Source organism: Cataglyphis hispanica, chromosome 10 (assembly GCF_021464435.1).
Source record: "Cataglyphis hispanica isolate Lineage 1 chromosome 10, ULB_Chis1_1.0, whole genome shotgun sequence".
Lineage (NCBI taxonomy): Eukaryota > Metazoa > Arthropoda > Insecta > Hymenoptera > Formicidae > Cataglyphis > Cataglyphis hispanica.
In genome coordinates, this window is record NC_065963.1 from 7167658 (window position 1) to 7194713 (window position 27056).

At 37.9% G+C, this 27056-nt stretch overlaps 4 protein-coding genes across 13 annotated transcripts in view; all 4 read right to left on the reverse strand.

The window, feature by feature from the left end:
* LOC126852311 (rho GTPase-activating protein 21) overlaps window positions 1-10567 on the reverse strand; it is a 29097-nt gene extending 18530 nt beyond the window's left edge. For 3 of the 9 annotated variants that reach the window (XM_050596974.1, XM_050596973.1, XM_050596972.1), the window contains exons 1-2: window positions 10084-10565; window positions 5903-5967 (exon numbers count right to left, since the gene is read on the reverse strand). In XM_050596974.1, coding sequence (XP_050452931.1) covers window positions 5903-5956 — 54 coding nt within the window. In that variant the 5' untranslated portion in view covers window positions 5957-5967; window positions 10084-10565. Of the gene's footprint in view, window positions 1-3142; window positions 3403-5902; window positions 5968-10083 lie in introns of those variants that run through there. The other 6 variants (XM_050596975.1, XM_050596978.1, XM_050596976.1 and 3 more) reach the window with 3 other exon arrangements.
* Window positions 10568-10910: 343 nt separating this feature from the next.
* LOC126852337 (protein scarlet) lies at window positions 10911-15313 on the reverse strand. 2 transcript variants are annotated; one of them, XM_050597050.1, is made up of 15 exons: window positions 14623-15313; window positions 14425-14525; window positions 14296-14344; window positions 14153-14202; window positions 13929-14068; window positions 13693-13863; window positions 13378-13616; window positions 12829-13021; window positions 12710-12741; window positions 12494-12599; window positions 12066-12293; window positions 11867-12002; window positions 11688-11793; window positions 11294-11394; window positions 10911-11216 (listed from the first exon to the last, which is right to left on the reverse strand). In XM_050597050.1, exons 2-15 carry the CDS (start codon window positions 14501-14503, stop codon window positions 11047-11049), a joined length of 1800 nt encoding a protein of 599 aa, XP_050453007.1. In that variant the 5' UTR covers window positions 14504-14525; window positions 14623-15313; the 3' UTR covers window positions 10911-11046. The 2 variants fall into 2 exon arrangements, with proteins under 2 accessions (XP_050453007.1, XP_050453006.1); XM_050597049.1 differs by having other exon boundaries at window positions 14425-15313.
* A 390-nt stretch (window positions 15314-15703) lies between these two features.
* Window positions 15704-20685, reverse strand: LOC126852332 (protein white). Its single transcript, XM_050597033.1, has 10 exons — window positions 19616-20685; window positions 18905-19139; window positions 18064-18374; window positions 17672-17870; window positions 17466-17604; window positions 17052-17376; window positions 16821-16952; window positions 16497-16725; window positions 16147-16252; window positions 15704-16078 (listed from the first exon to the last, which is right to left on the reverse strand). The coding sequence occupies exons 1-10, from the start codon at window positions 19709-19711 to the stop codon at window positions 15805-15807; spliced, it is 2046 nt and encodes a 681-aa protein (XP_050452990.1). The 5' UTR covers window positions 19712-20685; the 3' UTR covers window positions 15704-15804.
* A 175-nt stretch (window positions 20686-20860) lies between these two features.
* Window positions 20861-26989, reverse strand: LOC126852320 (phosphatidylinositol 4,5-bisphosphate 3-kinase catalytic subunit delta isoform). Its single transcript, XM_050596999.1, has 10 exons — window positions 26207-26989; window positions 25347-25805; window positions 24832-25269; window positions 24322-24752; window positions 23937-24224; window positions 23586-23864; window positions 23236-23505; window positions 22840-23154; window positions 22288-22750; window positions 20861-22215 (listed from the first exon to the last, which is right to left on the reverse strand). The coding sequence occupies exons 1-10, from the start codon at window positions 26369-26371 to the stop codon at window positions 22084-22086; spliced, it is 3240 nt and encodes a 1079-aa protein (XP_050452956.1). The 5' UTR covers window positions 26372-26989; the 3' UTR covers window positions 20861-22083.
* Between the last annotated feature and the right edge of the window lie 67 nt (window positions 26990-27056).

Sequence of the window (27056 nt, forward strand, 5' to 3'; positions counted from 1 at the left end):
GCTTCGCCGCCGTTCGGTTCGATAATTACACGTTCGCGCGACAACGTCTTCGGACACGCGCTTGTCACCGTATTGGAATAAAAGAACAGGCGATATCTCTCGCTCCACGACAGGAAGAGCGACGAGAAAGAGGAAGAGAGAGAACTAGGCAAGGTCGCGAGTTAATGAATCTGTTCTCTCATCCTCCGATCGACGTTTACGGACTTATAAGGGCTTTATCATCGGACGCTTTTATGACGTTTTATATTATTATGCTTATTATGCTCTTTGACGGAACGTTATTTCCAAGCTCGCAACATATTCGCTCTCGAGAATCTCTTTTGTCAAATATTTAACTATTCATGGATATTATATTATCGTTTTAACTACCTTCATGTAGGCGATAAAACTATCAATTTATAAACGATATCTCCTTGACGAGTATATCATAATTTATCTACTTTTATTATAATTGTGGATAAAATAAAAAATATAATTCTGACAAGTAAGCTTGAGATTCGATCAAAATTAATCAAAATTAATATAAATAATTATCGAGGAAAAATCGATTCTAAATGGGTTAAAGAAGGAAATAATTCCAGTATTTATAAAATATTCTACGTAAATGTATGAAATGATGGGAGGGAAGAGGAGACAATGTATTTTTTGAAGAATCCCTTTCCGATCCCATCGGTCTCGTCTAAAGTTTTAATCAGCCGTTAACCGATCGCAAAACCGGTTCACGCCAACGCTTGTGCAAAGTTCCAATCTTCGATTCAACGTCTGTTATCCTCTGCGTTGACCGCGACGCGTTTCCGCCTCTGTCGCCGACGAACACGCGGTGCGCAGTTCCGACGTCGATAGTGTCGAGTTCCGGTTAATGTTTGCCACTTGAGCGAAATACTGTCGACAATCCCTCTCCCTCGGGAGAGTATATTTAACTTAAATAAGCGACACAAAGCGCGTGTAATTTTTTTTTATAATTTGGGTATCTAGTAATAAAAATATAAAATATTAAAAATAAGAAACGATAAGCAAAAGTCATAAAAGAATTTCCTATATTTATCAATATAAAAAAAATATTAGATTTAATTATAGCAAAATTGCTAAAATACATTTTATACGAAGAATCGTTTATACGAAAAAAAAATAAATAAATAAATAAAAAATCATCTAGTATATTTAAAAATTTGAGATATCTCAAAAACAATGTAATTTTGCAAATTTTATTAAGAAGAAAGGATGCTTATTTTTTGACAAAATTATAAAATATAAAAAAAATATAGAGACAATATTCTCCTATTGGAATAATCGCAAAAATTTTTTAAGGAATAATAATATATTCGACACTAAAAGAGATAAAATGCGCGTGCGAAGATGGGAAACGAAAAAGAAGGATAATGTCAAACGATACGCATTAACATATACACGACAAGATGAGTCTTTTCCTTCCTTTTCATATAACGTGACAATTGCTCTCGTGTTTTACGCCAACAGTTTTGCGAACGTTTCTCTCATATCAGTGCTGGTAATGCGGTTCAGCATGTCCCCCTCCCGTGCACGAATAGCTTATATAATTTCGCTCTACTGACTCTTACGTAAGGAACGACTCCGATCGACGACCGATAGTCGGTTTCCAACTTTTTCACGGGCATTGAAAATGCTAAACTGCGAGTCCAATTGAAGGGAAGGAAAGGAAAATCTCGTTTATAAATGATTATTTACTCTTGTTACGCGGAGAGCGCTTCCTAGTATGCGTGACTTGGGCAGTGAATTTATCGCGTAAAAGCAATAACGAAAGTTTATGGACAGAGGACGGCGCAGAAATAAATTACCCACCCGCCGTTGCAAGAGGCCGCCATTTTAGCTTCTGTGGCTCATATGGCTTCTGTCATTGCTTTGTGTTGACAGGTGTGCAGAAATTTGTTGTTGTCGAATCGATACGCATCTCAAAAATGCAAAACAATGATACGATGGTTTTTTTTCTATATAATGGTTTTTTTCTTTTCTACGAATTAATTTTTATACAAAAGAATTTGCGCGACGAAAATTTTCGCCGCAAAAGATACTTGATAGAGGAGAGTGTCTTCTTTTGAGATTTCTTTTTTTTTTTTTTTTGGAGACTACTTTTATCTCAAAGGAAAGGCATACGCTGACAGATTTCAGACACTTAAAGAACAGTTAAAGCGGAACGAAAAATCGATGATTCGACAAATAAAGTCCGAGAAGACGTAATACCGTAAAAAGGATTCGAACGTGTGCTATAACGAGAGAGATGGTCACATGTTACAAGATTTAAAGATCCAAATAAATTGATTGATTTTTCATTGTTTTTTAAATAATGAATCTATCTTCGAGGAGATATGATCACACATAAAAATGTATAAAATATTCATATCACATTCTGTACGTCTCCAATTTAATTATATCCGTGGCAAAAAGTGATATAATAATAAAGACACTCTATTATTCGCGGATCGATACCAATCTTTCATATATGTATATCTGCTATCGATCGATCCATATAGAATAAATAATCGCTATGATCTTGAAATAAAAAAAAAAAAAGAAATCTTGGACACGCCGCTAGCTTCTCCTTTTCGTCGCCGATGTGGACGTGCCTCGAATCGAGGCGAGCGCGAGCCTTAAATGCGTCGCGTTTAAAAAACAGAATGCTTCCTCGCCACGATGTGACCTCGCCGCGCGGTATGTCGCCGAAAGAAAATCGAAAAAGGGGATTGCGTGCCGATAAAGGAAGAGAATAGCCAAGGTTCTTGCGAGCGAATGAAGAGCAAAAGTATGAAAAAAAAAACAAATTCGCGTCTCTCGCGAGAGATTTATTTTGCCGTGTACAAGTCTGTAAAATCACATGGAATTTATACAATAAATAAAAGAAATGTATATCATTTCCGGTATATTTATCTGACACTTGTTGTCCACGGAATTCTGTAACTTATATTTTTTGACAGCATGGAGGAGGAAATCAGCTGATCTAGGGGGACGATATTTCATCCGAGTAATTTTACAGCTTCTCAACATTTCTCGAGTTGATTGAATAAATACACGTTCATTTCTCTAGTTAAAAATTTCTCTCGCGACAATTTTTATAACATTCAAAACAAGTTTCACCCTGTGCGCTATCGCTACATACACATCAACTTACCGTAGATTATCTAAGCGCAAAGTTCGCGCACGCGAAAGACGACATTCTCGTGTTTCAATTCACTATTTGGTGCACTGATAGATAAATTGTTCGCCAAAGTTGGATATCGATGACCGTCGAAAATCCGGCTCGCGACGCGATCGTTCATCGGAACGTCAGCTCGGGCGCGCTCCGAGGCGGAAAAAGAATCGCACAGGGCGGAGAATGACGCGCGCGATTGTGCCATAACCGGCGCGATGGTCACGGCGATACTGCCACGACCAATTGCGTCGACCGACATGGGAATTCGCGAGAGCACGAATGCGCACTTGTCCCCCTCTTCCCGCGTCATCGTTATCGTCACCTCCTGCAAAACAATCGCCGATAGTCGCGGCACGCGCGTTTCGCACAATCCGTAACGTCGCCGCCTCTGACGATTCGAATCTCGATATACGCGCTCTCCTTCAACGAGACGCTCCCTTTCCTCTTTCACCGTTCTGTGCATTCTCTTTAGATTTTAGAACATTGCGCTTTTCGATAATCGCCCCTTCCTTTCTCTTTTTGTATGACTTGTTAGAGTAAAATCATATGCAGGAATGCGCTTGTGAACGCGCAACGTGCATTCTCGAAGAGAGAAAATAAAACTTTCCGTTTCCGGCTGAAGAGAATCGATTGCAAAATTGTATCTTAAACAGAAGATTTTCAGAGCAATCTGTAATCTCTCTCTCTCTCTCTCTCGTTTTTAAATATAAAAGTTTAAAACAGTTTCAAAAATAAATAATCAAAAAGTTCGAGTAAATATCGAGCGAATGCACCATGAGGTGTGAAAGCGCGGTTCGAAACAAGCGGATAGCCTTTGTTTCTCGCTCGGTTTTTTTCGATCGAAAGGGCCGTTGCTTTCGCAGTGGAAAAGTTGCAACAGACCGTGCGATATTTCGCACGTGAAGTTGCACGGAGTTGCTGCGTCGATCGCGTACTTTCCACTCGAAATGAAACAGATGTAGCGGGGAAAAAAAAAAAAAAATAGAAGGGAGGAAGAGCGTGTGAGAGACGCGGCTAAGAAGAAAACAGGCTATTCGGATTAACGCAAGAGAGCGGGAAAACGAGGGATCGATGGTTCTTGTCCACGAGGAATGTCACTTTTTTGCATTAATAAAGATCATGAATTCTGAGTGCTCGCAATTTACCGCGCTCGTTCCACTCGACGGCACGATCTGATGCTCGATTACGACGATCGATTAATTTAGTCTAATAAGTAACGTAGGATAATATTTGTGTGAAGATATTACATTTTATTTTAGTTTATTTAGTAGTGACACGAACCTCATACGCTGTTCGGTTTTATAAACGACGCCTGATTAATTCTCGTCAACTTCGTTAAGCGAGATCGTCCTTTGAAATATATTCTCTTCCTCTTGGGGAAAACAAAACCTCGTTTTTTTTTTTTTATTCAATAAGACGACGCACAACGCTTCACGACCGCATTTGCGTCATCGTAGGCAGATTCAGGCACACACGGTGGGTGGACTAATCGGACAAGTAATCGATGAACGAGCATTGTGATGAAAGAGAGAGAGAGAGAGAGAGAGTAAGAGATGTAGCGCGTAATGGTATGTTGTGATTATGCCATGGGTCAACGCGACACAAACTTAAATAAGTGCTTCGCGCGGTGAGATTATCTATAAAATGCAAATATATATATATATATATATATATATATATATATATATATATATATATATATACTCGCGTTACTAATAGACTATGAAATAAAACACAGTATTGGCTCGTTGTATACGAAACATCGACTTTCGAAAGCTTCTCGGTTTTACGAAACGCTCTTGTTAAGTATAAATATCCCTTTCCAATAATTAAACGTTATGATGTCATATTAAAGTGACGCGATCTCTTTACAAAATTCTCCGAAAGATTCTTCGAAAGATTAGATAGATTTATGAAGAGATTTATAATAAAATTGGAAAATTTGTACAACATTACTCTTTATGAAGTCTCTTTAAAGTCGCGAGAGTAGACTTTATTTGCTCTCCGATACAACAGTCGGCGGACTATTTTTAAGTTGCTTATTTACGCAAACTGCCTCCTCGCGCCCTCCCAGAGCACTCTCCGGCTCGATGGTTTATCGAAAATCTTTTCGGGAGACTCTCGGCGCGCCCGTTGATTTATTTTCCTCGAGCGAGGAATAAGTGACCATGTCGGATCACATGAGCGGATTACACGGCTTTCGCTTAAATTTTCGAGAGACCGTTCCGGCGTCTCTCGAATGTCTCTCGACGACAGCTTCTTACGTCAACGGACATCTCGATAAATCACGTCGGTCGATCTGTTTCTCGACGAGGCACGCGCTTCGCCGATCTTTCTCAAACGCGCCGTCATTGCCAACGCGTTCCCGAGAACAGGGGAAATTTCTAATCGTAAGAACCGAATGTCGCTGGATTTCGCGGCAAATCTTTCTTATCATAAGGCGCGTAAGATATCGCGAGAATGAGAACCGCTGCTGCAAGCGAGATGAGTGGAACGCATCCTCGACAACAATCTAAAAATTCGCATTTCCGCAGAAGAGACGATCGATTGCACGACGAGATCGCGTTTTCCCCGTCCTGTCTACGCTCTCCGCGGCTTTTCTAAAATTATCGAATTCCGCGTTTCGAGAATCGAGTGAGAGCGAGGGAGAACGAGCGGGAGAGAGAGAGAGAGAGAGAGACGTGACTGCTAATCGGCGACTCTATCTGTTGGCGATTAATGCGGCGGTACGTTACTTACCACGTGTGACTGCCGTGTAACGAAGCCCCGGTGGTTATTTCGGTCGTCAGCCATTGCACCTTGTCCTGAAACGGACCAATATTGCGATTTTTAACAAGAATATTGTCGGAAGAGAGAAAAATAAGAATTGATGGATAAAATAAAATCAATTTCTGAATCTTATAAATCATGATGTTTGATAATATGTCGACTCATCTTTAGCAACAAGCGAGATTTTCGATCCAATCGACAATTTACGAGTCGACATAAGTCTCTCGCATGCTTAGTTCTCTATTCGAAAATATTCCTTGTATAAAATTGTATAACATTTACATAAATTATACGTAATATGAAGGTGAAATATCGTATCTTAAAAATATTGAGATATCTTAAAAAATAAATTATCGTTGATTTTTTATCGTTGAGCAAATTTTAAAAATATTATATATATTAATGTGATAAAAGAAGATTAAACAGAAGATAAAAGATGGAATTATCAGATAAAGCATATCAGATAAAAAAATCTGATAATTATAAGCGAAAACCACGATCCTTCTTATCTGATTTTATCAAACTTCTCGAGCAGGAATCTAATATAAAAACAGAAGATTGTTTAAAATCCTCCTTTTTCTGCGCTTCTTAATTTTAATTTGCTCACAAAAAATTGATTAATAATTGCAATATTTCTAGACGATTTTTCTGTCGATTGAATCGCGACCGGCTATTTACTTCGACCTCGTACGATCGAGGATCCGCGCTGGTAGTTCTCTCTTGAACGACATCTTGGCATCCGCAGAATTAACGTCATTAAGCGAATTGACGTGGTTTCACGCGAGAAACGAAAGGCATCGCGCGCGCACGCACGCACGCACGCACGCACGTATGTCGGAGAAACACGCTTATCACAGACAGAGACTCGAATATCGTCGAGTCGATTTACGAGTTGTGGTACACGAGGCGTTTAAAGGCGATCTGTTGACGATGCGTAAGACAAGTTAGCGTGAACATGATGTGAAATGTTACTCGATATTACATGTAAAAATGAGTAAATATGAGTAAAAATAAAAAATTAAAATACAAACCAGCATACCATTTCAACTCTAGAGTTCCTAATTGAAAAGTTAAAGTTTAGAATAAAAATTTATCACTCACCAAGAGAAAGCTGTTTTTATAAGAAATTGTATTACAATATTCTATTAGATTATAGTTTTGTTTTCTTTTAAAAACGATCTTTTTTAAAAAAGCATGGACATTGAAATCTGAAAAATTGTTTTTCGAAACTAAAATATACGCGTTAAAAATCATAAGGGGAAATATGAGAGAAATATTAGAAATTACATATTGATGCAAGTTTAAAATATAAAAAGATTAAATTTTTTTTTCATCTTTATTTATAAAAATAGACATTGTTACGAACATTATCTGTCTCCCTCTATTCTTTTATTATAAAACTGAACTATTTAACGCGAGATATTTTCGTGCAAAGTATCTATTTAAAAATTTAAACGCGAGCTATTTACTCACATATAAATTGAACTGACACTTCAAAGCAAAATGTGTTAAACTATATCGATATCAACAGACCACAAGATGTCATGTTTATGGGAGCATCCTAATCTAATTTTCTTCAACCGCACCGCGCGTGAGAGAGAAGTAATAAAGAAAATAGGAATGGTACGGATTTAATAGCTTACAAGCGTGCACAATAGCAGAACGTAATTGTATTGTGTGAGAAAAGTAATAAAGATGATAATCTTAACCGCGCTCTGAAAGAGAAGAAAGAGAGAGTAATAAAAATAAAAAGTGAAACAGATTTAATAGCGCAACTACATAATGAGAAAAAAAAATATATATTTTACTATTATTTTATAATATATTTTATTTTATTACTATATTTTGCAATTTAGATTATACAATTCGTCCAAGAAAATCACAGGAGAGGAACTTTTGAGAAGCACAAGTCGATTTAATATGTAAAGGAGAATGCGCGAGTTTCCGGTGAGCAATTTAACTAGATCGATCCAAGTAATATCAAGTCTGATAAGTGCAGCATTAAATCGCTGAGAAGTGAAGATATAATCGAACCCTCCGTACTCTCAACATCCCTATTCTTAGCACTTTTATATCAATCTGCGTATCGTTTCCTTGCGCCGCTCCCTTACCCTTCACATTTACCGCACACATCGCCGTTATGTAGAGTGAGAGAGCGAGTGAAGGACAGACGCTGGCATGCATTATTCACAACTTTATCTATCAATAGTGCAAGCAGCGTAATGATATTTTCATTTTGCGCATTTGTCAGCGGAATGAGATTGATAGCCAGAAGAGAAGTGCCAAGAATAGAGCTTACCTTAGTGGAGTTTCGACTCTATGTCGGTTTGCCTTCCTGCTAAAACTGAGTCTGTATATGCTTCTTTTTATATCGATTATTAAAAATATACGGCTGCACGAATACCTCGACTAGTAATTGCCGTAAAACTGTGGTCGGCTTTTCTCCTCGACGGGTAGTCGCGTTTCTTACGAGAACGAGAAAAAAGAAATATATATATGGAAACCGCAATGGAGCAATGCAATGGTCGCGTGTAGACACGCATATCCAGCTACGAAGCCATTTATGCTACGGTTATATATGATTGAAGGGCGAGAAAAAATTTATAATAACGCAAAAAAAGCGAGAGCGTTTTGTTGTTATAAATTTTTTCAGATTTTTTTCTTATTTTTTATTTCCGATATATACTTTCATACACTATTGCTATTTTGATAAAAAATCGACATCGGGTAGATATTTAATCGCGTCGCGAGTTTATCTCAAATTTTTAATGTGGAAAAATATGCACACACACACACACACGCACACACACATGTACATACACGACACACCCATCGACTGATAATTTCGATCGATGCGAGGACACCACGATCAGACTGGAAACTGCCGTTGAGCGAAACGAATATAAAAATGAAATGTTCTAATGCTATCTGATTTTTATTTAACTCGTACCAAGCTAATATACTCTTTACGAGATATTTCATATTTTATGTTCAAATATGTATATATCGGAAAAAAAAAGAAAAATATAGGAAAATGATTTATCTCGCAAGTCATTGGATTTTTATCATCACATATTTCAACAATTTCAGTGGAAAATCGATTTAAAGAATTACATAATGTGATTCTATAAAAAAGTGAGTTTAAAATTTTGACAGTACCTATCCCCTCGAATTTTTTTATTCATTTTTCTGCACTGTCCAAAGCAACAAAGGTATTTAGATGGTAAAGTTAAGCAAAATGCACAATCTGTCACATCGTGTAATGGCTAGATTCCTATCTAAAAAATTATTAATAATTAAGATATACAATATAAAACGTGATATGATATGGTTTTAATAGCAGCTGGAACGTACGAAATAGTTGATGCTCTTTTTATGTCTTTTTATCGTTTTTTTTTTTTCACTTCAAAATTTAACTTTTGTTTCGTGAAATCGAGCTTGTAAAACAACGAGCCATGCATCACGTACCCTTCGATGCATTCTACGTGTGCGAATGCATACATGCTCATATCAGTCACTTCGTTTATTATTTCGGAGCGATATCCGTCATCGTGATCGGTTTCCGATAAACAGCTTTCAATGCGCGCGTGCATTCTTCCGAAAATTGGACGGCTAGAGATGCGCTTTACATTGTTTGTATTTCCGCGAGCGAAGATTGAAAATTATATCTGTCTCGCGATATGTCAAGTTGACAATACGCCGGACACATGTATACATTTCATACGCGAGAGACGTGTCGGACGTGTTGGAATACTTTATACAAAAATGAGACTTTAAAAAATAATTAAAAGTCTCCTTCTCCAATATTCTAATAATTATGTGACTCTGTGCAAACAAAATTAATCGACTAAGAAGGTTCATTTGAAGCATTTGGGAGCGAAAAAGAAACAAAATCGCGCAGAGACTGCATTTTCCAAAAGATACACGGTGTATATGTGCGTGCCCCACATCTGTATCGCGTATGCGATCGCGGAGGTCGAGTGTACAAAAAAAAAAAAAATAAAATAAAATAAAAGGAAAGGAAAATGGGATTCACGCGCGTCGAGATAACAATCGGAGGAGAGGGTTTAGGAAAGAGAGATCGGCGGGAAATTTCTCGGAGTCGTTTCTGCTCCGTATCGCTCTATCTATAATACACGGACGTACGTTACCTCGTAGAGAAAATATCACGCGCTATTCGCGGCCGTTCGCAGCGCCTCCGCTGGCACACGAAGACGCGAGACGCCTCTTCTCATCCACGTCCGACGGCGACGTCGTTGTTGGATCGGGGACTCGACCTGGCCTCGCGCTTCTTCCGGAGCCCACGAGCGCATCGGCGGCGAGCTGCGGCCGCCGTTCCGGGATGCATTATAAGCGCCGAGTCTGGTCGAGTCTCTCGAGCCTCTCCTCGCGATCCTCCTTTCCTTCTGGCCTGCCTTCTGACACACGGAGAGAGTCTCAATTCCGCGACACTAGGAACACGCACATGACGCGGTTATTGGGTCCGGAATGAGGATCGCACTACGTATATATCGAGTCTCGCGAGTTGGGATGTACGACGTCGTCGTCGTCGCCGCGGAACTACGATAACCGAAGAACTACCTCGCGCGATGAGCGACGGTGCCGTGCCAGTAACATGGCCAGACTCGCTCTGAGCCTCTGAGACAGAGAGAGAGAGAGAGAGAGAGAGAGAGAGAGAGAGAGAAATCGAGAGACCGCCGCTCTCGCCATAAACTTTCCACCAGATGGAGAATGCCCGACGGTTGGTTCCATTCGGACGGATCGGTCTCGCAATCTGCTGGCAAAATCGCGAAGTATATAACCGCAAACATTTTATGTCGATAACAATATATAGTATACATAATCATATTAATAAAATATTTTTTTTATTAATATTTATATTAATTATATATTTTGTATTAATAATATTTAATATATATATAGTGTGCATAGGATAATCGGTATTCGGGGAAGAGAATAAATTATTTATCATTTTTAATATTTTTTAATTTTTGCTTATAATTTTTAATCTAAAAACCACATCGCGACAAGAATCCTGATTAGGGCACACTTCCTAAAAGCCATAAGTAATAAAGTTATATATCACTTTTTCAGTCACTTTTTTTTTTAATTTTTTACTTCGATCTGCATCGCTTCCACAAAAAAACATAAGCCAACAAATGGAAGATGACGTAAATAACAGCCATGAGGATGATATCGGGCCAAAAATTGCGCTCGTCGAAATCGTAGCGGTCCAGCACCTCGGTTCCTTCGGTTAAGCAGGGTAGCTCGACTGTTTCGCAGGCTGTTTACAGCAAAGAGATCGTTGTACATTACATCTTGTAAAAAAATATGTGTATGTTGACGCCCGGTGTAACTTACATATGTTGTGCACGCCTTTCCATTGGATAATAGTGAGAGCTTCTGTCGAGTGTAGCAACCAGGAGAAATATCTTACCCATCGCATGTACACGGGTAATGAACTGTCAATTATCGAACAAAGAAATCGATAAAAAAATATAGAAAGATTCTAGATATAATCGTGGAATAAAAAGAAAGAGTCTACTTGTATTAGGACTGTGCATAAAAAATTCGTCAAAATAATTGAAAATAAAATTCTAATTAAAATTGTGATAAAATTGTTGCCACGCACGATTTAAATAATAATTCTTTCTCGTTTAGAAAAAGAAGAGTTTTTCATTCATATTCCTTTTAATAATAGATTTGAAAATTAACAAGAAATGTATTAAAATTTACTTGTAACAATGATAAATACCTGAGTTTGATAAAAGGACCCATGGTCATCATGAGAACATAATCGAAAGGTACCAGATAGGCCATTGCCAGTGGCACGCTTTCGTAGACGGCCGAGAAGAAGCATCCTAAGAAATGTAAGAGTTCCATAAGTTGAATGAATCTAGATCATTAGGACGATCAGCGGTACTCCTTGCTTACCGCAAGCGATAGATACATTCATCGTGAATATAACCACCAGGATAGTCGAGCCGAAAGCGTCGATCGTGGGACGCAGTCCCGCAATCCAGTATATTATCGTGGCGAACAGCACCGGTTCCACCAGCAGACCCGGTATCTAAAAATTTCCGAATGCTCAATGCGCACGATTTTTGGAAGAAATGAGAAAAAGGAATCTCACCAATGATATCATTCGCGCCGCGTAATAAAGATGAACGGGATACATGCCCGCCTTGTACTCGCGAACCAGAAGCGGGAACTCCTGCGGGATCAAGGATAAGATCGCATACATGGGAGAGAACGTGTTCTCGCACACCAAGAGATATATGACACCCTCCACGGCTTGGATGCCCAATTGATCGAAGTCGATGGCGCCGATGAAACACAGGCCGGCGACGGTCGCCACGCTCTGCGATCAAAGACATGATTTATTAATTTTTTTTTATCTACGCAAAATTTCTTTTGAACGTATTCTACATTAAGATTTTAATTGAAGGTATATATATTTTTTATTAATTATATATAAAGTGTCTTAAAATCACCGGATATTTAAATTATATTTTAAAAGTGTTTTAAGACAGAAAAAAAATTATTTTTCCAATTACTTACGATCTTCTGCAGTATCTTAATTAATTGTATCGAAGGATCCCGCAGAACTTGCAGAAATCCGCGATGAATTAGCCAATAAAATTGAAGCCAGCAGCGCGGTTCCTTGCTACATTAAATCGCATAATTAAATCATCAGGTTTTCCTCTATATTTATATATCAATATATTCGCGATTCGATTTACTTTCGATATATTTTTTACCAAAAAAAGTACTTACAAGGAGCGTAATTCGCAAGTATCTCGCTTGGTCTGAAACAAACAGATAAGGTATAATAGAAAGTCTTTTCAATTATTTCTTTCTTTTAACATTTATTAATTATTTTCGCAATTGCTTACGCGTCGCAATCGAATGGTATCGATCTCCAATTGCAGCGTGACGTCGATTTCGTTGCACGCTCCGCTCGTGAGATACGCATCGCAAATCTTCTGCGCGATTTTTCCGCTACCGTCCGCGTCGCCGGAAGAGATTGCTAGGGTCGCTACCAGGAAATCGGCCGGGTTATAATTGCGTGGACACTCGTAGCCTTGTCTACGAATAGCAATAACAATATTTTACGTTAATATTTTTTAGGACAGCATCCTTTATAGCGATTAGGAAGGAAAAATAATTACATCGAGTCATAAGAAGTAAATTAAATGAGATAAAAAAATTACAAAATATATAAACGTAAATATATTTTATATGTATTTTTTATATTTTATATTTTTTAAAATCTGATTGAAAAAAAATCACAATTGATGGTGCTGGCTGATTTTTCAATGAAATCTCTTTCTTATAATCAGTGACACTTAAGACAAATGAGTAAAGTATGAGTATTTTTTATTCTTATCGCTGCTTTAATCAGTAATCATTTTCACTTCAATTCAATTTAAGAGAATACATACTTAGAGAAAAATTGTATTGCTTGCGTAGCGGTACCAGCAAATGCCACTCTACCACCAGCTAGAAGGATTATACGATGGAAGCTGTCAAAGATGACAGAACTCGGTTGATGTATGGTACACAAGATCGTGCGATTTCTCGACGCAAAAGACATCATGTGCGAGACGATGACGCCGGCCGAATGCGCGTCTTGTCCCGTCGTGGGTTCATCTAAGAAGAGTATTTTAGGATCTGTCAACAGCTGTCAGGAGAAATTTTGTACAAAGTTAAAAATTCGATTAAATGAAAATAAACGCGTATAGAAATGTAATACATACTTCAGTAGCAAAGGCCAATCTCTTCTTTTCTCCTCCCGAGAGAACTTTGCAGTCGTCAATGCCGCCGATGCGAACATCGCGTCTCTCCATTAGACCCACGTCCCTCAGCAAACGATCGATCTTCAGTCGAATGTTAGACACGTGAATTCTTCCGTCTAGTTTCATCCTAGCCTGACAGAGATTTACCTTGAAAATGTGAAACGCTTGAAAGAAAAAAAAAAAAAACTTAAGTTTACCATAAACCAGATATGCTCAAGCACAGTCATCGTCTCGATAAACATGTCCTCCTGGTACATGAAGCCACTGTGACGTCTCATGTATGACGAGGTAGCTGATACACCATCGACGCAAACGTCGCCGTGCACAACGATATCGGCTGTCAATTCGCAAGCAAAAGACCAGTTTTTCGAGTTGTTTTTCTTTTAAAAAAATAGCCGAAGATTGAAAAAGTTCTACTTACATCCTGTGCGAAATGCCAGCGCCGTCATCAGCGAGCTCTTCCCAGCACCGCTATGTTATGAAGGGAAGAAGAAAGAATTTCAATTTCAATAAGGAACGATACGCCAGTTGATCGCAATACGTTGATGATTGTAAATAACTTACCTGCCTCCCAAGATCGCAGTTAGCTCGCCGGGCCGTACGACACCTCGAACTAAAAAAAAGGAATAATTAAGTGTCACATCATGATGTTCTTGTTTATTCTGTTTCATATAATACAAGTGTGTTAAATACCATTACTGATGAGCTGCTTGCTTATGGTGCGTCGGTTTCGATCCATCGCATAAACGGACAAATTTTGCCAAGAGAGCATTTCGCACTTCTCGTACGTCGCCCTTGATATACGAGAGGAAGAGAGAGATGAAAGAAAACAGTGTTTAAAAATGACATAAATAATTTTCTCCTTTAAAAAGGCAAGTATCTTTCGCTCACGATAATTGATGCACTGATTTTGAAAGCTTCGACGACAAATGCGAAGAATAAGAAACCGCGACGCGAGACGGAGATCGGCAACTAAAAGCAAGCGAGACTCTTACAGGCGTCGTGTCGCATTTACTACCACCACTCGATGCACCTGAGTACTTCGCTTCCCTTCTTCGGCTCTCTTCGTAGTCGAATATCACCGATCTGATCGCCAACGATTATATTTAATATCGAAAATTCTCTATAAAATTTACCCACGAAAAAAACTTCAAACATATATTGTTTTTTTTTTTTACATATAACGTTTCAAATATATTGTTAATTATATTGATTTTTATCAAACTAATTCTCTCTTCTTCTCTATTAATTTTTTTAGAATGCAAGATTACAGCGTTAAATTTTTCTAATCGATATTGAAATTAAGGTAGACCAATGACCGGTGTGTAATCTGACACCGGTAACGTTTGCAAATCAATATAGCTTATTCGCGTAAGACACCCACCCCACGGCTTCCGGAAATTGTCCACTTGGTTCGTGACTCAGGCCTCACGGTAATCAAAAACCGAAACCCTACACGTAGTCGAGCCGATTCGCTATTGGAATTGTCACGCGTTGTTTTCAACGATCGGCATTAGACAACAATGGCATATCTTTCGCGTATCGCATTGCCTATTTCCAGCCGAATGACAATCTCGGCTTAATCAGCAGGCCGCGAATAATATCAACAAACGTAATGAATGTAGATCTTGAGCTTTTTTCTTACGACGCGTTCTCTCGAAGGTCTCCAAGATTGTCTCTTACGCCTTATATATATATATATCTCCCCCGTACGTGTGGTCGCACGGTATGCATGGCAACCGGTTTGTAATAGTATCTAGACGAAAGTGAAAGAGCGGTCAACCCCGATACAGGAAACGCCGTCACATAGATATGGTAGTTACAGTCGGGGAGGTGCGTTTCTTCCAGTTCCTATTACATTGCTTTTTTGCGGTTGGCATGCGTCATCGACAGCCTCAAGACTCGTAAATTATCCGTCTAATCGTCTTCGTGTTTGTAAATTTAAAAAAAAAGTACAATCTACATTTGCGACTTGTCTTTTAAAATTATTTATTGTTAAAATTATTTATTATAGAAATATATTACACATGCAATAAGGCCGAAAATTGTTCTTTCATAAGACAATGATATGCGTTACTTCGCACGGCGAGTTTTTGACAGTAAGGCGAAAAACGCCAGGAGACGGAACGCCGCGATAAGCGCGAACAAGCAGAGGATGTCCATGGGGAAGTTCTCCTCCCTGAAATTGTAAATTTGAAGAACGGTGCGTCCCGATTTCGGACACGTGACGTTGCTTGCAGTGCAGTCTATAGAGTCGATTTCTGACCATTGGTTGACCAAAAGAGCCTCGTTACCATAACGGAACCAGGACAAATATGAGAACCAGAAAAAATAGGACGGCACGGACCTGTCGTACGAATACGTCGATCAGTTATATCTTGAATATTCGTGTCGGGAATAACTCGCAATACTTACGCCGTGTTTAGGAAGAAGCCACCGAACAGCAAGAACGGTATTATCACCGGAGGCCCAATGGAGAGAGCCGTAGTCACGCTGTTGCTGATACAGGATATCAGATAGCCTATGAATGAAATAAAGAGATTGAATGCGAGCACGCGAGACACGTATCCCATTTAAAGCTATCTCTTGCCCGAGAAAAAACTATATATAAATCAAATATAAATATATATATAATAATGTATAAAATTTTTCTATATAATTATTTTTCAATCATTCTTATTATATTTATCTTATATCTTATATATAATTATTTATATTTATATTTGATTATATATAAAACCTTTTTTTCAAAAGGTGTGATTTACCGAACGAGGTCGACACGTTGGCCACGAGAATCAACACAGCGGCGGCGACAAAGAAATGCCTCACATCAGGATAGAGACCGATCATGGGATAAACGATTATGGTGAACATCAACGGTATCGCTAAGAATATCGGCGCTTCCGCCAGCGTTTTACAGATGAAGTAGACGTCGGTGCGATACATGCCATTTCTGTGCTCGCGAAGGAACACCGGTAATTCGGCGCAGAATACCTGCGTACGAATACATTTCGATCTTAGTCGATCTTTTAAGTATTTTCTCTGATAAGATTTAAAATAAAAATTGCAAACGCGACTCGAAATCTCACATTAATGACAGCGAAGACGTTCTGGAAAGTCATACAGCTGAGGAAAATGAATAGAGCGCCATTGATATTCATCACGCCGTCCAGATCGATTCGCTGGCCGAAGTAAGTGACACCGATCAATAGCGAGATCATCTACGACAAAAAATTCAAATTCGTTCCTTTCTATATCTACGTCTTCGTAGAATTGATTGATGTTATAAATGTTATGTCATGTTTGGGAGGGAAACGTACTACGGTCTGTAAGAGGCGAACTTTGATGAGAAGTGGTTCCTTGATCACTGACAACCAGGAACGCCATAGAACCGCGCGAAACTGCTCGCACCAGCTCGCCTTGTAAGGCGACTGCCCTTTGGAATGATACTTGGGGGAATTCTCGAATTCGCCATGAACTGTTTCTGCTTCTGTAATGATCTTTCTTCCGTATTCACTGCTCCGAAAGGTGTCGCACGTCGTTTTGATAGCGTGTCTGCAGGCCAACTCGCGTCCTGGTACCACAGCCAACATTTGCACGAAGTAATCTGCAGGATTGTAATTGCTGGGACAAGCTGCGCCAAGCCTGAAAGAGATTATATATCGTAACAGACGAGCTTTCATTTTTAAAAATACGAATCTGATAAAGTTTAATGATTCATTTGCTGAACTTACGTTTTGAAGAAGGCACAAGCTTGCGCGGCTGTACCCATGAAGGCGACTCTTCCTTCGGCCATCAATAGAATTTTGTCAAATAGAACAAACAGCTCCGACGAAGGTTGATGTAAAGTGACGACGATTGTTTTACCACTTGCTGTTGGAATTTGTTTATATCTTATACCACAAGGTAACTTTGCTGGCAGCTTTCATTGCTCACTCACCCGCCAAAGTCTTCAAGATGGAAACAACCTGATGAGCCATGAAGGAATCCAAGCCGGATGTCGGTTCATCACAGAACATCAGCGGAGGATCAGTCAGTACTTCGGAAGCGAAGGACAATCTTTTCATCTCACCGCCCGAAAGACCCTTCACTTTACCGGGTATTCCTATCGTGGTGTTTCGACATTTCGAAAGGGCAAGCTGCTTACAAAAGAAATATTGAATTGACAATATTTATTCCAAGTATTCATAACGATTGATACAATTAAAAGAGTTATCTTACAATAACTAATTTTTAATAGATTTTAAATGCATTTAAAATTTAAAATTAATAAATTAATAAAAATGAATTAATAAATTTATTAATTTTTAATAAAATGCGCAGTTGCATTACCTCGTCGATGACTTCATTGACCCGCTTGATTCTCTGGTGACGAGATATGTGACGATCCATTCGCACCATCGCCTGAAACATTAGGTGCTCCGTCACCGTCAATGTGCCGATAAATAAATCGTCCTGCTGCACGTAAGCCATCCTCGAGGTGAGAACGCCCGGTGATATTCTTCGATCGTTGGCGGCCATTAGACCGGTCGCGGATACCCCACGTGTTGTGCGAAATGTCAGCGCGTTTAGTAAAGTCGTCTTGCCTGCACCCGATGCACCCATGATTACGAGCAATTCGCCGGGATATGCCGCTCCGCACACTTAAAAAAAAATGCCGATTTATTTGCCGAAATACGGTAAAAGTTCTGTAGATACACACGCGCAATCTGCAAACCTGAAAACACACAAAATCCATGGATAATCATATATAAATATATAATTCTATATATTTATAATTTTATATTGATATACATGATATAAGATAATGATATAAGAAGAATAATTGGAAAATAATTATTGCATTATTTAAAAAAAAACAAACTAATTTTACGATTAAATTAATATAATATTCTGTCTTTATGTATATCTTTTTCTATACATATATATACATATTAATCGCAAACTTTAAAAAAAAACAATGCAAATATTATTCTTAAAATTATTTTTTAATTGTTCTTTGTCTTTTATAAATGAATACAGAGTATGCATATATGCACATATTATGCATATGTGTATATAATTATATATTCATATATTTATATATGATTACATATATAAAAGCCGGGAAATTCGCTAATCGCTGATAGAAAAAAGAAATGCAGCTATTTTCGTTTGTTTCGTTTCTTTTTACCATCTTTTAATATGTGCTTTTGTGCGATGGACTTTCGAGGTCTAAACATCAACTGATCCCAAATCCTGTCGGTTTTCGTGCTATAATAAACATTCACGTCGCTCCACGCGTAGGTAATTCTGTTGATGGAGATTTCGTTGTTGAAATTCACGCCTATCGGTGCACTCGAAATCGGTTTTAGACTAAAGGAGTTCTCGGGGCTTCCGTCATGCAATCTATCTCTTTCGTTTGCTTCCTATAACAATAGAACTTCCATTTTTTTTCTCTACATATTTTATTATAAATAATAACACATTGCAAAAATACCAAAAGTTTATCATGGATTTACTAAAAAATTTTAACCGCCTCGATGATATATTTGTTAGAGATAAAGAAAAAAAATTGATTTTATATACAAAAATAGAATGCTTAATTTGTAATGAAATTTATTGATTTTGCTCGAATTATAACTTTGCTCACGCAATCAAACTCTCGTTTGAATCGGAGACTGGAACGAAGCCATATTAGATGTAAATGTCATTGATTCTTTTAAGAGAGATATTACGGAATATTACGGCATACGTCTGAGAAAGAAATATATAAAGATAAAAGATAAGTTCGAAGAAAATTCGCGGTAAATGATCCGACTGAAAATGATTTCGATTTGACTTGTCATCGTTTACATTTGCAAAATAAATATAAAATTGCATCGTTTTTACTTATAGTACTTACAAAGGAGATTGTATGATAAGTGATCCTGTGACTTTTACCCGCGGAAGTCGTCGGCGTCGTGGATATCAACGGCTCCGTTTCCTCGGTAGCCGTCATTTTTCTAGACGACTATACTGTTAGTCTTTCCTTTCTCGCAGACGCACTGACAAGTACACTTGATTAAAAAAAATAAGACGATCTCTGATATTAATTACAGGCAGTACTAGAACGTGTTTATTCACGCGTGATGTAACTTGCGCTGTAATTTGCAACAATTCCTACAAGTCGCAATGGAAAAAACGCAACAATTTCGAAATCGATTTTATTTACAACAGATACCGACCAATACAGATCTCTCTATGTGTACATTGTACAAAATTACAATATTCCAATATATCGTTACGAGACGATGAAAAAAAAAATTGCGAGAATAAAATATAGTCGCGTGTATGTATTCGAAAACCGCACGAAACAATACGATAATAACGCTCCCAGAAGAACGAGAGAACCCGGCTTCTTTTCGTCGCGGTATCGCGAATGCGTGTACGCACTACCTGCATATACGACGCGTGAACGACGATATATATCGCGCGCGAATCGGTCGTGAGAAACGCCCCTCTCCGTCGGGTCCCGACGCGTGTGCAATCACCCTATCTCTCTTTATACAGTCCCTCTGACCGGGTTTATTTTCGGATAAATTCATTCGTAAAAATTAAGAATACGCGATAACGAAATTAAACTCGATCGAGGGATTTCATGATGTACACACATACATGTATCTGACGCTATAGTATAATATTATGCGTGTGTATATATATATATATATATATATATATATATATATATATATATGAGTTACTTTAAACAATTTAAATATAATGCACTAGTTAAGAGAATGATAATGATGATATGAATATGCGACATTGTGTGACGCAGTCTGCAACATTATTTATTTTTTTATTTTCTAGAGTGTATTAGAGATCATTATCTTATCTTACATTTTGTGTGTGTGTGTATAAGAGAGAAAGAGAGAAAGAAAAAGAAGAGCGCGCAGTACGATCGTGTCGTCTTTTTAGAGCCGTTTTTCTTTTTGTTTTATAAAGCGTAGCGATCTATTACGCAGGACAGCACTGAAGTATGAATGTAGCCCTACTGATTCAACTATATCGCTATATGTGAATTGCGGTATATTTATCAAAATTTTATGTATATATATATATATATATATATATATATATATATATATATATTTTGTAATGTGTGATTTTTCGCGTTTTTATATAACTATATATGTATATATCTGAAACACGATACCGCGTGCGCGCAAGCGTGATATAATAATTAGGAAAGATTTCACTTGTCATCGGTATGAAATATCTTTTTTTTTGCTTTCAAATAAGAAATAAATCTTGAACATGAGAAAAAAAGAATATTTTCAGTCGGCAGTGCACCTATGCAAATCACTGTAGTTAATTTCGCGCTTAATCGATATTTAAAAAAGAAATACTTGGCTATCCAAAATCAAGATCGTTCGAGATCGATCATATTTTCATCGATTCTGTTTCGTCGTGTCAGTTTCGCAAAATAGATATTGCTTTCGGTTATCACACACTGTCATTGCTAATAGACGCTGCGGAAGAAACCGTATCGTCTATTATCGAAACAATCACCAAGCTTCTTTTTGAATTGTAAAAAACGTTGTGACGCGTATGTTGCATTTCTTTCGTATCACATTTGACAAATTGAAAGTTTTTATTTTATTATGTTTTTATAATCAAAATCAGCATATCTTTATGTTAACGAAGATAATTGTAAGATTTTTACGGTTTATTTCATATTATGAGCAAAGGATTCGCATGTATCAATCATCACACAAACCCCTTGGCGTCACTAAATATTTTGAGAACAATTTTTTAACTAAATAAATCAGTTTCTAATTTTACATGATTTCAAATTTAAGATCGCTCGACGGATTTCAAATTTAAACTAGACTTTAGCTGAGCGAAACTTAAAAAAAATCCTGTTTAGTGATATGTACCGTACGTCCGTAGTTGAAGTACATATTTTACTACACCGAACGTAGGCATATATATACGGCATCGACTATTCGTGCTGCGTAGAGTAATAAGGCTCCAAAAAATCATGTGAGCCTAACGTATTTTCGAGTTTGAAAAATTCTATCGAATTACACTGAACTAGCTCTCGAGTAGTCCATTGACGCTGCAGCAACCATCGATTTTATACAGTCTCAATTGTATGTCGCGATCGCCAATTTTCTAATCCTAACGACAGTGTCGGATTTACAGAAATGACAGTCTTTATTCTAGTTCACAAATGTCTAGTCCAAGCAGGCAATCAATCGCGATGTGCACAAATGTATCAGAATGTACATCTTAACATTGATAACGCGCACTATTCAATGATATCGCATAACTGCATTCGTAAGTGCTTTCAAGATTCATCGCTTAAAATGCAATTGTCATCGCCATTCACGTGGTTTTATTATTCTTGGACATATTATGCGACGCCCAATTTAACGACGTTTTCCACGAATTGCAGAGAGCCTCGGCGAATTTGCTTCTAAAGTGTTTTTGCGCTTCATTTTCGGACATTTCCAGAACCTAAAAAGATATTTAAACGCTACTATTTAAGTGTATCGTCTTTATTAGTTGTAACTTGATAACCATACATACCAAAGTATCTCTAAGATAATTTAAATCTTTCTCCGATGAGAGTTCAGGCAATCCGGTAGATATCATCATAGCAAATAGAGACAATATAAGTCCCCCATGTTGACGCAAAATCAAAAAGGCTTGCTCGCAATAGCTCTGAAATCTTTGAAACTCGGCGGCGTGACCCTTTTTGGTTTGGCCTTTATTTATAACATGTACGAAGTCATTGGTCAAAACGAAGGGTACGCGTTCACGTCTAAATCCAAACTTCTCCTTAAAGTGGCCCAATATATGACCAAAATCGACATGAAACAACTGTCCAGTCTTCTTGACCATTATATTGTCAGAATGTCTGTCGGCTATTCCGAGAACATAAGTCGCGACGCAATATCCCGCGCAACTCAAAGTAAATTCTTCGATCGCTTTGTTTAATGCCAGTTCTGTATGGTTGTGGTCCTTTAGCCAAGCTAGCAAAGAACCTCTCCTATAAAGAAAACGATAAAAATTTTCGTCATTCGAATTATGTTTTTGATCGTCTTACGTTTCGAGCATTATATCAGATGTTTTACTTGCCTGAAGGCCGCTGTCGCAGAGAACGTGCCTTTCTCCTTCTGGATATTCGCTATCGTTTCTGCATTTAATACTACCTCTATCATCCCGACTCTATTCTCTGTAGATATACAACCATATGGATTCATACGCAAATCCAAGCCTTCCTTCTTCCATAGCTTATCCATAATACGTAGCATTTGAAGTGTCAACATATCTTGCCTTAAGTCATCTCCATGTTTGAGAATTAAGTAGATATCGTCGCCGAAAGGATCGCTGTTCTCGAAAACTAGCCAGAGTGGTCGCATTTTACTGTCCATCACCCGGCACTTTTCAATTCTAGAGCAAAAAGAGAAAAGCGATCAAGATTAAAAGAAAGATTTAAAGTGTAATTTGTTTTCATAAATTTTGAAAACTCACTTGATGCGATTCCACCTGAAACTCGGGTCGAGAGGATTAAAGACATTGGATATCGCTTCTTGGCAGTGCGGTTCTTGAATAAAGTCCTGAAAGCCCTGAAGAGCTGTTTTACGATCCTTCTTCTGCTTCACTTGTTCCGAGACACTCCTCAATTTATCCAAACACATCATCTGATTGAATAGCGATTTCATGTGTTGTTGGCTTCCTCTACAGTACGCTTCCAATATGAGACCAAAACGAACTGACACTGAACCGACTTGCATTTCTGATCTAATTTTCATAAATTGAATAAATGAGAGATGATATTGTAATAGATAAATCTGAATAGTGCGTATGAAACTGCAACCAACCTAAGATGCCAAAATAAATAATGTCCTATCCTTTGATTGTTAAGTGCTCGTTTCAAGAGAAACTCCGTCAAAGGGCATGCTAGATAATTTTCATGTTTTAAAGCCTGAGCAAGCTGCAGTAAGTAAAGACTGAGATCATCATCGGTGATATCCTTTAAACAACGAACCGCAAAATTTCGAACGTTTTGGTCGGCATAAGCATAATCCAATAATTCCAAAGCCTTCTCCGCCGGCAACTTCGGCCATTGTTGTACAAGTGCCGTAGCCTCCGCGACTTCTCTACAAATATTCGCAAGTTCCGATTTTTTTATATCGCTTTATAAGCAATCAATCAATATTATCTATTATTACCTGTGATCATTCCATTCTACGCATTGTAACAACTTAGCTAAAAGTGTCGGAATTTCGCGAAGGCAATGATGCCTCAACATCCACATTGTCTTTTTTTCTTGTTCGTGCAATTCGTGCAACGGATCCCGGTCAGCTAGTAATCTCAATTGTTCCAATTGTTGACTAACATCGGACTCTTGATTCAATTCGTCTTTAACCGAGCGTTCGTTTGATTGTTCCCGCAAAGTTTGGGCATATTCAACCATTTTCTCTGGTGTAGGATAAAGAACACATTGATCCTTTCCGTAACTAAAACAGTAATAGGATAAAATGCATAGAAAAAGCATAATGTAACTATAGCACAGTTACTATATCTCATATTTTGTAAATTACAAAACATAGTTACTTTGGAAAGGTTAACATGAGAGCGGCCGCCCTGTCTATATGAGGATTCGAAACCACTGTCCCGAGAGGATGAAGTAAATCGTCGTTTTGTATATCTTCCGCATAAGTCCATGTATACAATGTCATAGCACCAGTTTTCAATTGAGATTTAAAATCATATATCGTTGTATTTGCCCAACATAAAGGATTTATAAAGAACTCTTGCTTTGAATCCCTAACCAATTTTCTGCTCTTTAACCCTTTTGCAGTCTTGCTAATTTCATACAATACAAAACACAGCCGTGCCATTCGTGGTATATCTCTGACTTTGATGTCGAACTTAAGAGTCTCTTCCCATTCGCAACACCCATCGGGATTTACAATAATTTCTTTGGTTTTTTGACTTTCACAAAGGGATTTTCCACCATGAAAAAGACCAGCTTGCAGTCCAATCTATATATAAAAGTAAAAAGAATTAGAATTATGAATCTTTGACCTGTTTCTCAAAAAAGTTTCCAAACATGTAACCTACTTCTACAGTACGATGAGCGGCATCGCAATTTAGTCGGGAAATTCCATTCACAGTAAAAACAAAAGGCTCCTCAAGTTTCCACGCCGAAATATGCTTGCCCTTTTTGCGCAGCGTTAACGTGGAAGATGATGGTTTCGTACGCTGCAAGGTATCTACCTCTGGATTGTCGTTAGCGTTATCTTTGTCCACGGGTACGCTCGTTTTCTTGAGCGTAACTAGCGTCGGTGTGATGTCTTTCGCTAAGCAATCTTGAATATAACTAAAGTGTATAAGCGGAGTCTTGTCACCGATCAAGTACTCCTCCTGTCCACAAATCTTAAGCGTAAATTCGTTTGGGTGTTCATCCCGAGTATTAAGAGTATTTGCTCTCTTGTTCAAGATTATTTCGAGTAATTCAGGTGGTGTAGTAGTATGTGCTATTTGAAAGGTAAATGCTGTCTGAAATAATACAATTTGCCATTTTAGCAAGAATTTATTGAGAAAGAGTAAAATGATAAAAATTATTTTGTTTTTACCTCTGAGTTTTCAAATTTAGTAACCAAAACAATATTTCCATCTTTCAAACGAGTTTCAATATTTTTAGGTACAATTGGTGCTGGTGCTATTCTGGATGGGAACTGATAATGCACTTTTTCTATCCAGCTTTTCTTCTGTCTACCTAAAGCTACATCATCCCCCAAGAGACGCATTTTCCATCTAAAGTCATTGACCTCAGAATTTTTCATAGCAGCAAACTCATGCAGACCTTTACCGATTAAGAGACCAATTTGCGAATCTAAATTCCTATCGCTTTTTATACCTTCACGTTCTATAACTTTTAACACTGAACAAAACGGCCTTATATCACAGAGACGTCTTGTTTCATCCCGTAATTCTTCTACCTCTGCATTTGAGTTGATGCACGAGAATACATATGACGGTGCATCTTTTAATGTTCCATGAAGTGGGTACTTACTAGCCTCATCCCATAGATCCTGTCAAACATTTATTAAATGTATAGTTTTTGTGCAATCATATTAATCATTGTAATTTTTCGAATCTTTCATGTGCAATATGCATATTTCTCCTTTATATACATATATATTTGTTACAAGTATATATTTTTTTTCTATAACATTAATACTTTTTCAAATTAATAATATATATTATAATTATATTCAAATAACTTCCTTTAATAAGTGCATACATATTTTGACTCTAAGATGCTAGAATCTAGTTATACTTCTTACATTCAAGTACATGTTTTTGCAACATTACGCAGTCTAATTGACCAAAGTGAAAATGAAAATATACAGTCGACTTGAATCAAAGGAAAAAGAATGTTACCTAAATGACAGAAGAGATGTGTACATTGTGTGCACACGAAGATGCTTACCTCCTTGATCTGATCTAAGGTAATATTGCGATTGATTTCAAACGGAATGACAACACCGTTTGGCATGAGGCACGTGAGCTCCACCACCGAGGCCTCCTGTGCATCCCCGGTCCTCTCCGCCCAAAAGTTGTACTTGTACGCACTCGGTATCGCACCGTGCACCATGATGAATAAGAAAAATCGGGAACTCTGTATCAGGCACAAGTTAAATGCATGCACGTACGGTGGGCGAGCATCACGTACATATGTCGATCCACTTTCACATTACGAAAAGACGAGAATATGGAAGAGGCATTAGTCAAAAATACCTCCCGACTCGTCTATGCCGTCTGATAAATCTCTGGTTCATCTTTCCCATTTGCGGTGGGAAAGCTGATTCGCGCGAGTTAGTTTCGTAACGTTGAAGAATTCGCGGTAGAGAGATATATTTACGTGTGTGTATGTGTGTGTGTATATATATATATATAATAAAGATATTGCTATTTACTCTACTGCAAAAACTTTCGTGTCTCTTGGCGATATAATTGCGAGCAGAATCGCCTTACATTCGCAACGCGACGAAAACGCATCGGAACATCGCTTTTTTTTTCAAACAGAACCGACGTTTCGTACGCGTGCCAAGATACAAATAACCATTATCGTCCACACTTAATAACAAAACACGGTTCCGCCATTATTTACTTCGCGTTCAACCAGCAGCAACAACAGCAGCGAACGGATACCGTGTGATACGCGCTTAAACGCGCCGATCTTTCGCGCATCGAGTAGCCACCTTCTGATTGGCTCTCTCTGTAAAATAAATAATATCTCGTATATTCCAGAAAAGAAAATATTCTTATATATTTATATA

Excerpts from the sequence above, each read along its gene's own strand:
- LOC126852337 (XM_050597050.1), bottom strand. The coding sequence starts at position 14,503 with ATGCTCTCTTGGCAAAATTTGTCCGTTTATGCGATGGATCGAAACCGA. Across the intron at positions 14,203-14,295 it reads ACTGCGATCTTGGGAGGCAG|CGGTGCTGGGAAGAGCTCGC; the intron begins GTAAGTTATTTA and ends TTCATAACATAG. Across the intron at positions 13,864-13,928 it reads TTGAGCATATCTGGTTTATG|GCTAGGATGAAACTAGACGG; the intron begins GTAAACTTAAGT and ends AATCTCTGTCAG.
- LOC126852332 (XM_050597033.1), bottom strand. The coding sequence starts at position 19,711 with ATGACGGCTACCGAGGAAACGGAGCCGTTGATATCCACGACGCCGACG. Across the intron at positions 17,377-17,465 it reads GCTTGTGCCTTCTTCAAAAC|GCTTGGCGCAGCTTGTCCCA; the intron begins GTAAGTTCAGCA and ends AATCTCTTTCAG. Across the intron at positions 16,726-16,820 it reads ACGTCTTCGCTGTCATTAAT|GTATTCTGCGCCGAATTACC; the intron begins GTGAGATTTCGA and ends ATTCGTACGCAG.
- LOC126852320 (XM_050596999.1), bottom strand. The coding sequence starts at position 26,371 with ATGGTGCACGGTGCGATACCGAGTGCGTACAAGTACAACTTTTGGGCG. Across the intron at positions 23,155-23,235 it reads TTCAGGTGGAATCGCATCAA|AATTGAAAAGTGCCGGGTGA; the intron begins GTGAGTTTTCAA and ends TTTTTGCTCTAG. Across the intron at positions 22,751-22,839 it reads TCTGCGACAGCGGCCTTCAG|GAGAGGTTCTTTGCTAGCTT; the intron begins GCAAGTAAAACA and ends TTTTCTTTATAG.